Genomic DNA, 13,810 nt, shown 5'->3' with positions numbered 1-13,810 from the left:
GTTGTACATTCCCAGCACCCTCCAGATTCAATTGCTACAGAAAAGCCATGATGTTAAACAAAGTGGCCATTTTGGATTCCTAAAAATATGACACCTGACCAAGAGACAATTCTGGTGGCTGGGACTATAGAAAGATATTGAGAGTTACATAAAAAGCTGTGCCATATGCGCGGCCATAAAAAAGAGGCAAGTGGCTGAGCCTTCACAACCCTGGGAAGAGATCACAATAGACTTTATAGTAGAACTCCTGGAAATGGGGCGGGGGGACATCATAATTTGGACCGTAACCAACCTTTTTTTCCAAACAGGTTCATTTTGTAGGCTGCTCTGGTCTCCCCTCAGCTCAGAAACTGGCCAGACTGTTCCTGAAACATATCTACTGGCTGCATGGAGTTCCAAGGCAAATCATTACAGATCGAGCGGTCCAGTTCACGGCAAAATTTTGGAGGGAGTTTGTAAGACTGATTGAGTCCTCCCAAGAACTTAGCTCAGCTTTTCATCTGAGTACAAATGGGGTGGCAGAACATACAAATGCAATGATAAAGCAGTATTTGAGATGTTATATTAACACCAGCAAACTAATTGGCAGACCTATTGCCATTTGCTGAAGTGGCATATAATAATGCAGTCCACAGCAGCACATGACTCATTCCCTTTAAGGTAGCTATGGATAGAATTCATTCCCATGCCAGAGCTTCCCTGAGAACCCCCGTCCACAGTCAACTTAACAAAGTAGGTGGGCTCACCACAAAATGCTTGGGGAAATGTGAAGAAGGCACTAGCCAAAGCTGCAGAAGCACAAAGGATACAGGCAGATAAGAGACATTCCCCCAAAAAACCATTTCACATAAGAGAGAAAGTTTACCTCTCCACCAAGTACTTAAAATTGAAATTTCCATGTAGAAAACTGGGTCCCAAATTTATAAGACTTTTCCCCATCATAAAAATCATCAACCCAATCAAGGTAGAACTAAAACTTCTATGCTGTTAGGGAGAGTGCATCCGGCTTTCCTCAGTAGCTTATTGAAACCGGTAATGAGATCAGCACTCCAGCCAGCTGAACAAGCTGCTCTGAATCTAATCATGGTGGAAGGAGAACCCCATTATGAAGTGAAAAAAAAGCTTAAGACTCTAGATTACAAAAGGAGAGGCTCAGTGCAATGGAAAGGCTACCTCCTTATCAGAAGCTACCTGGATGAAGTGCAAGGACATGAAGGCAGAAAGATTAATTAGAAAAATCCCATGAAAAGAACCCCCACAAATTGAAGAAGCACTTGTGGATGGGAGGGGTGGATAGAAGCAAGACTAAACTGTTTACATCAATGTTTTCCAGATATTTCTCGCCCATTAGGGGGAGTCAACACTGAACTGAACCTGCTAGAAACCATTTTCCTGGTTCATCATTGCCACATTGTATGGGAGTGGGGAGATTGGAATGCATTGCTAGACACAACATTGAATTTTCTCGTGAGAACCAAGATGATCTCGCAGGTGATGGAGGGAGGAGGAGAAGAGTGCCTGAGGAGCCCACCAATTTATCTGATAGGCCAACATGACTAGCAACAGTGGGGAAGGGGTGCTTATAGATTTTAATTATGCTGAAACTGCAAGAAAGATTCAGAGTTGGTTTTCAAGTGTGCTGATATGGTTTACCCAATAAAGAAGTTGTTTGAGGGAACATCTTGCCTCAGAGTCCTGATTTGCTTGGGTTTGTTAGTCAGAATCTTGACATTAGATTTGTGTACCCTCTAGAATGAATGACTTATGTTGCAAGTACTATTTATAGCATTCAACATTTTTTAATGAACATTGAAAACATTTTTGATGGATGAAATTTGTTTTACTGAGCTTCTGATATAATTGTTTTTAATGGCAATGTATTGGCACACACACTGTTTTGTAATCTAGTTAGCCATCTAATTATAATTAAAAAGGTTTCCATATTTTTTTGTGTTAAAAATAAAAATATTTGGGCACAAACTATCATGGTTGACTCTCTACACAGTCCCACTTGCAACCAGACAACTGTAACAGGAAGGGGGGGGGGACAGACGACATTGGAATGTAAGGGAGGTTTGGAAGGGAAATTTGGAATGCAAGTGTACTGACTGGAAGCCTGAGATGGACTCAACACTCAGGTCACTCAGCTGAGGAAGCCCGAGGCACACAGATCACTCCCAAAATAAAGATAGTGCAAATGAATCCAAAGGGGAAAGGGAGTTTTCCTATGCTCTTTTCGAGTGAATCATTAGAACTGGCTTTTCTACTTCTGTAACTACATGGAATCTTCAGTAAAGTTATATTCTTGGTTTAAAAAAAAGTCTCAGTAGTTTCCCTTGTTGAATAACCTAGTGAGACAGTTGACATTCACTGGCTAGAAGAAATATTGTATAATACTAAAATGGGAAAAAAAACTTTACTTGGTTTACAGCAATGTATTGTTAATGGAAGGATCTCTTTTTTGAGAAAGCAGTTGTAGACTTTCTATCTTAATTATCTTTTCCCTTGTATAAATGTCATGAATACTTTACCTTCCTTGCTTAGGACGTAGCATGTTAAGAACTGTTGCTGTAGCCTTGCATGTTGCAGAAGAAGTAATAGAAGAAGCTATTTCCAAGGCAGGGATATACAGTGACAGCTTGGTAAGAAAGATTTTTTTTTTCATTTAATAAAAAAAATATTCCTTCTAGTAGTATGCGTTTCTTGCTCAATTAGAAAAGGCAGTACATTTACAGGCCAATATTACTACAGTTTATTCTATTCCATTATTTTATTTTATTTCTTTTCATTTTTAATTATTTTACATTTTATCATATTAATCATTCATATACCATTTCCCTACTTCTCTTTATTATCACAGCAGCAATATTTATTTTTCTGCATTCTTTCTCCGAAGTATCCACAAGTAAAAGCAGGCAATATATTACCTATTCAAGAAACAAGAAACATACAAAAATCAAATATAATTTATTTTTAAAAATAATTGCTATTCCTGAAATATTTGGTTGAACAGATACGTGTTCAATTATCATTAAAAGAAGACATCAGGAAGATGAGCTGGAGTTTCCTTGGTGTTCAATAATTAGTACATAAGGAGAGTCTTCCCAAAAAATATATAATTCAAAAACAAATAAAAAATTGTTCAACTTTTATAAATGCATTTATACACAAATGTATATACATGCATACCTTATCTTCTACCAATGTGGCCATAGACAGGTGGACAAATCCTGGAATGTTTCAGACACACACACACACACACACACACACACACACACACACACACACAGACACTGAACAATTAAGCAGATCCCTTGTATTTATGTGGGTAATTGATTTAATTTTACAAAATGGGATTTGTTTTATAGTGTTTTTAAACGATTATGGCCATTTTAAAATTTGAATTTTTTGAGTATTAATGCTTACCTGCATATCTTTTTGAGGACAAACAGTATGAAGCTTGTTATTTGCAAGATCATAAAGAAGAACTGATAGAAGAGCTTGCTACCAGTATTGTCCAGAAGGTATGATGCAAGGATTGCACTGTTTAGATGAATTTATCATTAAGAATAATAATGTATGTCTTTTTAATATTAATTTGCATTTTACATAATTTATTACAAATTGTAAGTTCACAATATTTTTAATCACATTTAATCACTAGTAGTGGATTACATAGAATGTATTGGTTTATGCAAGGATTTCCGGCTTTAAGTTGATACTTTTGTTCTAATGAAGTATTTTGCCAAAAGTGGCGAAAATAATTTTTTATTTAAATTTTTTTTTTAATATTAAGCATAAAAATCCGATGTTTATATGAACAGTGTTCTGTCTGAGTACACTTGTTCTTGAGAAATAGCATTATTATACAATTGTATCACAGCGACCAGTTGTTTCGCGGGATTTGGCATTGGTTACTAGTCGGGCCCCACCCAGGGCCAGGGGCCTAGGACGTCGTAACGTATTTTTGTAATATGTGTGCAGATCCAAGCAGTGCGGCTTTTGGCATTTGACTGATGGTGATCTTGTCAATTTTTAACTGTTTCAAATGTAATTCCAGTGCTTTTGGAATAGCACCCAGTGTGCCAATTACCACTGGAATTATCACTGCTGGTTTGTGCCATAATCGTTGAATTTCAATTTTTAAGTCCTGGTATTTTGCGATTTTTTCATGTTCCTTCTCAGCGACCCTGCTATCACCTGGTATTGTGATGTCTATGATTGTGACCTTATTTTTCTCAACCAGTGTGATGTCTGGGGTATTATGCGCCAGTATTTTGTCCGTTTGTATGCAAAAATCCCACAAGATTTTGACCATCTGATTTTCGATGACTTTTTCAGGCTGATGTTCCCACCAGTTTGTTGCTGTTTTATTTTTGGACAAATTCCAATGGATCATTTGTGCTACTGAATTGTGCCGCAATTTATAATCAGTCTGCGTGATTTTTTTTACAGCAGCTGAGTATGTGATCAACAGTTTCATCAGCTTCTTTGCAAAGTCTGCATTTGGCATCATCAGAGGATTTTTCGATTTTGGTCTTAACGGCATTTGTGCGGATAGCTTGTTCTTGCGCAGCCAGGATTAGGGACTCTGTTTCTTTCTTTAATGTACCTGCTGTTAACCATAACCAAGTTTTTTCACTGTTCACTTTACTAACTATACCAGCTGTGTATCTTATAACTGGTATTGCCCAGGTATTTATGGCCTTGATTGTATTTCCACCATTCAATTTAGATTTCAAAATTTTCCTAACTCTGTTGGTGTACTCTCCCCTGACAATAGTTTTTACTTCTCCATGCTTGATGTTATCCAACTGCAGAATGCCTAAATATTTGTAGGCTTCATTTTCATTGCATTTAATTAGTTGGCCATTGGGCATTTCAATTCCCTCACATGCAGTGATTTTGTCCCCTTTTATGGATACAGTGGCACATTTTTCCATGCCAAACTGCATTGAAATATCAGTGCTGAAAACTCGGACTGTGTTTGTCAGTGATTGGATTTCTATTTCTGACTTTCCATAGAGTTTCAAATCATCCATATATAATAAATAAGAAATTTTTTCAGCTTCTTTGGCTGTTTGGTAGCCTAATTTCATTTTTTTTTAAGATTCCTGATAGTGGGATCATCGCGATGATGAAGAGGTGAAAGTGAATCACCCTGGAAAATTCCTTGCTTGATATTAACCATTCCATAGTTCTCATTCCCTACTGCCAACTCAGTTCTCCATTGTTACATCGCCTTTTCAGTAAAGGATGTAATATTTTTGCTAATGCCAGTTGTTTCTAAGCATTTTATGATCCAACTATGTGGCAATGAGTCGAATGCCTTTTTGTAATCAATCCAGACCATATTCAAGTTCGTTTTTCTGTTCTTACAATTTTCTAATATCATTTTATCAATTAGGAGCTGATCTTTTGTGCCCCTGCTCCTTCTTTTGTTGCCTTTTTGCTCTACTGGCAAGATGTTGTTTGTTTCCAAATAATCCATCATGTTATCTGCAATAATGCCTGTGAGTAATTTGAAGGTTGTTGGCAAGCATGTTATTAGTCTGTAGTTTTCAGGTATTGTTCCTTTAGTTGCATCCTTCTGAATCAAGTATGTTTTTCCAGTTGTCAACCATTCATCAATTTGACCATTTTGTAAAATTTCATTCAGTAGCCTGGCCAATATTGCATGAAAACCGGTAAGATATTTGAGCCAGAAACCATGCAATAGGTCATTTCCAGGTGATGTCCAATTCTTTACTTTTTTTTACTCGATTTTTGACCATCTCAGTTGTTATTTCTAATACTTGCATTTGCTTGTTGCCAATGCGTTTCTCAAAGTCATGTATCCACTTTGCTTCCTTATTGTAGTCCTTTGCATTTTCCCACAGTTCTTTCCAGAATTCAACTGTGGCCTGCTTTTCTGGTTTTTCACTTTTGGTGTCACCATACACATTAAGACTTTGATAAAAACACCGTTGGTCTGATCGAAATTGCTGATATTGTTTATATTGGATGATTCGTGCCTCATATCTTTCAATTTTTCTAGCTGTTGCTGTTATCTTCTGTTTTACAATCTCTATAGCTTAATTGATGTTTCTTGTATCCAATCTATATCTTCTGATTAGCCAATCTATGGTTTTGTTGTTTTTAAGCCGTTGCTCATGCATGTTCTTTAAGTTGTTAGCATCTGCCCTTAATTTTTTGACTTTTTGTTCTAATCGGATTTTCCACTTTGGCTTTGATGCTTTTTCCATTGTGTGACTAGGTGCTTTGATTTTAATGCCTAGTTCTTTAGTAACCATTACAGCTGCACTATATATTAACTGATTCATTTCCAAGATGGATCCCGGTTTGATTGTTGAAAGCACTGCATTAACCATTTTCATAATAGGGGACAAAATTTTCTTAGGCACAGTTTTTAATTATGGTAAACGTTGCCTTTCCTCATTAGACAGAAAATGCTCAATTATCTTGTCCTTCAATTCTTTTGTTTTTGAGTTAGTTCATCAGTTGGTTCAATGATATCTGGTTCTGGTGGTGGTGTTGTTATTTCCTCCCTGACATCTTCTGGGAGTTCTACTACAGTATCTTTAGTTGTGTCTTGAGTATTTGTTGTTTCTGCTTGTGATGTTTTTTTATTTTTGCAAATTGTCTGAATTTCCTCAAGTTCAACTTCACTAAACACTTTATTCCATATAATAAATCACCTTTGATCTGCTAGTCGTTGTTCACTAACATTTGAATCTGGATATTGTTGTTTCCATAATTCATATATTCGCTTTAAATAGCCTCTTTTTTCTGGCTCCCATTTATACTGTATCTGACGATTTCTAAGTTCTTCAACCAAAAAAAGCGTAGTCTCTCCTGGCTCTTAACATTTGAGGTGGTATCTCTTTCAAAACAATCAGGTCTTGACCGCCAATTTGAAGCTTAGTGTTATAAGACGCTTGCAGTACCATATTTCTAAGCTCTCTTGTAGTAAAATATATAACGATGTCTCGAGGAAGCTGCTTCTGCTTTGCCAGCCAAGAATTAACATGGTAAGCTTTGTCAATTTGCCAGTCAAGGTTGGTCCCTGGTCTTCCCATCAGGCGGTCAAAAGCTTCCGATAGGATCTGTTTCAAGTTCTCCTGTTTCTCCTCACGCAGCCCCCTTACTCTTAATTCAAACTCCATTTGTCGGTACTGTATCATAATAATTTCTTTTTCAGCATTTTCCACTTTTTGTTCCACCACCTCTGTTTTCAATGTCAAGTTAGTATTGGCATCATTAAGAACCTCTAGAGTATCTTCCATTCCAGAAGTATGTTCTGTCAATACAGTTACAAGTCTCAGCATTTCATCTCTAATTTTAACAACCTTAGCGTCGATTTTCTCATACAGCTCCTGTTCAAGTCCTTTTATTTCACTTTTGATTTCTTCTTTCATTTCTTTTATTTCCTCTTTTCTCTCCTGCTTTATCACCTCTCTATTATCTCTAAACTTATCTTCCATTTTAATTGTCAGTGCATTAAGAGCCTCGCTTAGTTTGCTCAGGAAAAATTCTTTCATTAACACATCCCCAGCAGGGGGCATAGGAAGTGGAGGCTGCAGCTTTGTGCCAGGCACTGGGGATGTGCCCCTGGAAGTAGAGGGTAACGACTTCAAATTAATATTTAGTTTTGAAGCCATTTCAAAATTTATCTGCCTGCAATTAATAAAACTCTGTTGCCTGAATATGCAGCTTTAAGTAAAGAAGCTGAGTTCCCCTTTTACTTTGAAGTTTAAGGCTTGGCAAAACTTTCAGTGAGTAAACATTGTAACAAGACAGTTCAGCAGATTCATCACCATTTAACTTCCAGATTAGCAAGATTAATGAGGAAGTGAAAATCTTGTAGAAATGAAACTAATTAAAAAGCTTCTGCTGGCCGATTGTGAAACAAATGATAAGCATTCTCCTTTGTTTTGAATTCTTGTAATAGTTAACAAAAAGTGTTCGTTATTACTGAAGAAACCAGCCTGCTCGGCGCCATTTTAAAAGCCTCTAAGTAAATAGTTTTTTGGAGGAGAAAAAGAAAAGAAGCTAAAATCTTGATAAACAATTATTGCCCACGTAATACGGATCCAGCTCGTGATAAGATTAAATCAATCAAAACTTTGAACTGAGTGGGGGAGACCTACTTTGTCCCGCACAAGGCAGTTTGAAGTTCCCAGCACGGACAGCCATTCTGCTTTGGGCTAGCCCCCCCTCTCCCTGCAAGCACAAAAGCTGCAAAAATCGAAGAGCATTTGCCAGCAAAACAATTTCTTCTTTCCTTCTTGCCTGAAGGATAAGAAAACCTGATAAGACATCAGATGGAAGATCCTCTAAACAGGTACATAGCCAGGAATTCGGAGGCAGCTGGTTTTTTGCTGCCACCACCAGCAGGCTCCACCCAGGAAGCTTGCTCTTCTTCCATTTTAATACTCAGTAGATCGTATAAAATTTTTAAATTAGTTTTTCATCTGTTCCTGTTAATATATGATCCAGTTCTGTTGGTTCTTTATAAAAACCATACATTTTAGCATCTTTCTCATATCTTGATTGTATTTATACATGTGGCCACTATGCCAAATCAATCCCTTGACTATTCAGTTCTTGCTTAGTTTTAAGTTCCCCTTTTTCATTCAAAATGTCCTTATTTCTTGTAATGTTTTCTGTGTTAACAACATTTGGATGTATCAGTTACCAGTGGAGAGTCAGACTGATATTTTCAAATAATGTTTTTTTTATTTTTGCCTACATTAACAGTAATGCATTTCTAACATAATGTCTTTGAAAATATTCATGTATTTTCTTTTTCCCATACCATAAAAAGATGTGCCACTCTAGTTACAGATCATGTCCCTCCAGTGTTAATAATCGTCCCTGCCTCAAATTTATCCGTTCTTTCACCCACAGAAGCCTGATAGTAAAACTCCCAATCTGGCAATCCAAAGAACCCTTTGTTTTTGGAAGCTTGTAACATTTTCAGACTTATTCTTGCTCTTTTTCCCTTGCCAAATATATTTTGACATTATTTTATTTAATTCCACAAAATATTTTCCCCCAGCTTTATCAGTATTGTTTGGAACAAATATAGTAATCTTGGCAAAATATTTATTTTTATAGTAACTATTCTTCCTATCAAAGATAGTTGTAGATTTTTCCACTTCTCCAAATCTAATTTGATTTGTTGCAGTAATTTGATAAAGTGACAACATTAGGGAACCAGAAGAATGCTGTCAATATAATTTACTTGGACTTCAGTAAGGCATTTGATAAAGTAGACCACAACCTACTACTAGATAAAATAGAAAAAAATGTGGGTTAGCCAGCATCACCACCAGATGGATTCATAATTGGCTAACTAACCACACTCAACACAATGAAACTGCATTTATATGGAGGGAAGTATGCAGTTTTGTTTTAGGCCCAGTACTCTTCAACATCTTCATCAATGATTTGGATGAGGGGATAGATAGGGAATTCATCAAATTTGCAGATGACACCAAGCTAACAGGAATAACCAACACTCCGCAAGACAGGCTTAAGATACAGAAGGATCTTGGCCGATTTGAATATTGGGCACTATCTAACAGAATGAAATTCAGTGGTGAAAAAAGTAAGGTTCTATATTTAGGCAAGAAAAACAAAAATACCTAGGTACAGTATATGTGGTACCTTGCTCAATAGTAGCAATTGTGAGAAGGATCATAGAGTCCTAGTAGACAACCATTTAAATATGAGCCAACAGTGTGCATCAGATGCCAAAAAAGCCAGTTCTAGGCTACATAAACAGGGATAGAACCAAGATCACGTGAAGTATTAATACCATTTTATAATGCCTTGGTAAGGCCACTTTTGGAATACTGCATCAAGTTTTGGTCGCCATGATCTAAAAAAGATGTGGAGACTCTAGAAAGAGTGCAGAGAAGAACAACAAAGATGATTAGGGGACTGGAGGCTAAAACATATGAAGAACGGTTGCAGGAACTGGTTATGTCTAGTCTTATGAAAAGGACTGGGGTGACATGATAGCAGTGTTCCAATATCTCAGAGGCTGCCACAAACAAGAGGGAGTCAAGCTATTCTCCAAAGCACCTGAGAGCAGGACAAGAAGCAATGGGTGGAAACTAATCAAGGAGAGAAGCAACCTAGAACTAAGGAGAAATTTTCTGACAGTTAGAACAATTAATCAGTGGAACAATTTGCCTCCAGAAGTTGTGAATGCTCCAACACTGGAAGTTTTTATTAAGATATTGGATAACCATTTGGTATAGGGTTTCCTGCCTAAGCAGGGGTTAGACTAGAACACCTCCAAGGTCCCTTCCGATTCTGTTATTCTTTTTTTAAATTTAAAGTAACAGTCTGTTTAATTTAATGTTAAATTATCTTTTTAATAGTTGCACATCCTGCTGTTAGTTGACTTCTTAGATATTTCCCTTTCTTAACTATTTGAATATCTGTCTTCATTAAATCTTTTTCTGTTTATTTGTAAGATTTTTAACCAATATTTTAGTTTTCTCTTTATTTATTTTCAATCCTGCAACCTTACCATAATCCTCTATTTTTTTATTAATTTGGGTCCAGTTACTTGTGGTTCTTCTCAAAACTGTTTTTTGAGAATCTATAAACAATGAACACACTAATGGGTAAGGAGAATTTAAACTTTATTGTTTAGCTGTAACAAGTAAATTATCATATTTTTCAGAGTATAAGACACACCGGAGTATAAGACACACCAAGGTTTTGAAGAGGCAAATTAAAAAAAATTTTTTTTGCACTTTGCAAACCTCCCCCCAAAAACCTGTTTTTCGTGAAAACAGGTGCATTCCTCCACCCAAATGCATGAATAGCCTTTAGGGGGCTTGCAGAGTGCTCCTGGGGGGTGCCCCCCCAAATGAGCAAGAAAAGCCTGTTTTTTGGAAAAACGTGCCCGTTTTTTGTCAAAAAAATTGCATGCATAGCCTTTAGGAGGCTTATAGAATATTCCTGGGGGCTGGGGGGCAAAATTGAGCAAAAAAACACCCTGTTTTTCATTCACTCATTTTCTGCCTTACCCAGCTCTCAGGAGCTTTCTGAAAGCCTACAGGCTCTGCACGGCCATTTTGGTGAAGGGGCGGAATTTCAGGAGGCAAAAAAATGCTGTATTCAGTGTATAAGATGCACTCAGATTTTCAGCCTCTTTTTTGAGGGATAAAGGTGTGTCTTATACTCTGAAAAATACAGTAAACAGAAACACACAAAAAAGCAATGTACCAACAAGATGATATCTCTTTAACTGCTGGGAACTTTATTTCTTGTAACAAAGATACTCCAAGGCCTTTGGTGCACAGCATTGAGTGCTCAAGTCTTTGCAGATGCTCCATCTTAATGAACAATTTGGCACAAAATTTTCATGGCCTTGCTTCCCTGATCAAAAGATTTGCAAAACCTCACCTTGACTAGATAACTCTGGGATGGGAGTCAAAATTCTGATAAGCTTGTCTGAAGAATATCCCATACTTTTTTTTAGCAAGAATGAAAGAAATAAGCAGTTTCGGAATGAGCTATAAACTTCTAGATTTATACCAATATTAAGGGAAAATAAAAATATATCACTAATGGTTTGAAATATAATAATCTTCTTCAATGGCACCACATGAAGTGATGAAGTGGTTTCATTTTAAATTATATTCTTGATTTGAAGCAGCATCTTCAAACTGCATGTGTGTTCTCTCTCTTCTCTGAAGACTTCTGATTTTATACAAAATTGAAAAAGAGACAGACAAGCTGTTTCCTCTTTTGTTGATATAACTAATTTAACTCTTCATTGTTGTTATCTAATTTGCTCTGACAGCAAATCACGTTTTCTTTCTCGTTTCTATCAGAACTCAGTTTTTGAATTTTGCCTGCTTTTTCCCCAGACATTGATTTAAAATCCAAACTCTTTACCAGATTTAACAAATCATTAGAATTATCAAAGAAATCTATTAACATTCTAAACAGGAATATTTCTCTTTTTAACATGATAATTTTTATTTTAAACAAATTTATACCAATATTACATATGAAACTTTGGACGAAATGTTTGTCATACTCTGATTAAAATATGATATCGCTTTTAGACCATGCAAAATATCTTTACTTAATGCTGGTCTATGACCAGAATAAAGATTTGATTTGAAATGCCTTCAAAAATACTAATATGTTTATGATTTATTTAAAATACTATCATAACTGTTTTAATGAATAGTATTTTACTAATGCTGCTTATCAGCAGCTGTTAGTGCTTTAGTTCTTTTCTTTATGTTTCACATATCAAATTTCACATACACGAGAATAATAATCTATATATTATTGTACTTTATCATTTTAAACATTGTAACCACTACCCAATGTACTTTCTCCTAAATTGGTGGAGACAACAGTCATGCATGGGTTAACTCAGTCAGTAATCAATAGAACTGAGTCTACCAAAGTGATGTCATCGCCTCTGAGGAGCATGCTCCCGCTGTCAGCACCTCTCCATTAGATAATTAGGAAAGAAGACCACAAGACTCCATGTGCAGAAATCAAGTGTACTTTTACTAATTATAAATGATTAAAGGCATAGCGAAGCGAAATCTGATTATTTAGGCGCGAAAGCGATTGATATATAGAATAGCACATTCCCCACCCCTTGGCATCACAGTTACAGTCCAATCATAATTCTCTCAAGTGTCAGGTGTGAGATAACTTCAAAAGGCATCACGAAGATGGAATGTCAGTGCCGTTAGTCCTGGTGGGAATCGCCCACGCATGCGTAGTCCGACCAGCAGCTGAACTCCAGAACCTTCCTCCAGCACAATGAGTAACCCCTCCCAAATACCATGCCCTCCCTCCCCGTTTCATGGCAGCCGAAGCAACAGCAAAGCAGAGGCTGACATCCAGCCGTCCCCCGGAAAAAGGCATTCAGGCCTGGAAAATGAGAAAACACAAACAAACAGACAAACAACAAAAAACAGAAGAGAAAAAAGGGGGGGGGAGAAAAAGTCAAGGCTTGTCAGGATAAGCAGAATAAAACTGTCGAAGCAGTCGGGGGGCACGGACATGGGACTTGTCCACCCATTCGGTATGAGATGGAGGGAAATGCTTCCAAGCCACTAGGTACTGTATCCGATTTCGCCGCCGCCGAGAGTCCAATATCTCACGAACTTCAAAATGTCGTTCACCATCAACCAACAGGGGGGCAGGCGGAGGGTCCACAGGTGGACGTAAAGTAGAAACACGAACAGGCTTAATGAGGTTAACGTGGAATACAGGATAAACACGGTTGAGATGCTTGGGCAGCTGCAAACGAACTGAAACAGGATTGATGATCTTGATGATGGGAAACGGGCCCACGTACTTAGGTCCCAATTTCTTAGACTTTTGTGTAGTTTGAAGAAACTTCGTGGACAAATAAACCAGGTCACCCTCTCTGTACTGGTAAGGTTGTGCACGCTTCTTATCAGCCTGTTTCTTATGGGCACGATGCGCAGCATCCAAAGTACTAAGAGCCAAAGGCCAAACATGGCTCAAACGTTCGCTCCAATCAGTGACGGAAGAAACTTGTGGCTGCTCATGGGGAAGTTCAGGAATAGGAACAAAATCCTAACCAAAAACAACACGAAAAGGAGTGAAACCAGTGCTGCTATGGACAGAATTATTATAGGCCACTTCAGCGTGCGGCAGCAAGTCCACCCAATCATCTTGCTGATAATTGATGAAACAACGTAAATATTGTTCCAGAACAGAATTAGTCCTCTCACAAGCCCCATTAGTCTGAGGGTGGTGGGTGGAGCTTAGTCCCTGGGCG

General features: G+C 37.4%; 1 protein-coding gene across 5 annotated transcripts in view; it reads left to right on the top strand.

Moving 5' to 3' along the window:
• MYRIP (myosin VIIA and Rab interacting protein) overlaps positions 1 to 13,810 on the top strand; it is a 236,258-nt gene that overhangs the window by 151,732 nt on the left and 70,716 nt on the right. For 3 of the 5 annotated variants that reach the window (XM_087713000.1, XM_087712996.1, XM_087712999.1), the window contains 2 exons: positions 2,545 to 2,642; positions 3,444 to 3,524. In XM_087713000.1, the coding sequence (XP_087569126.1) occupies positions 2,545 to 2,642; positions 3,444 to 3,524 (179 nt within the window). The remainder of the gene's footprint in view (positions 1 to 2,544; positions 2,643 to 3,443; positions 3,525 to 13,810) is intronic. The other 2 variants (XM_087712997.1, XM_087712998.1) reach the window with 2 other exon arrangements.

This window comes from Thamnophis sirtalis, unplaced genomic scaffold (assembly GCF_051295495.1).
Source record: "Thamnophis sirtalis isolate CommonGarterSnake01/CBP01778 unplaced genomic scaffold, rThaSir2_p1.2 scaffold_4, whole genome shotgun sequence".
NCBI lineage: Eukaryota > Metazoa > Chordata > Lepidosauria > Squamata > Natricidae > Thamnophis > Thamnophis sirtalis.
Note: the sequence above shows the minus strand (reverse complement) of the source record. Positions and strands in the feature narration are given on the sequence as shown.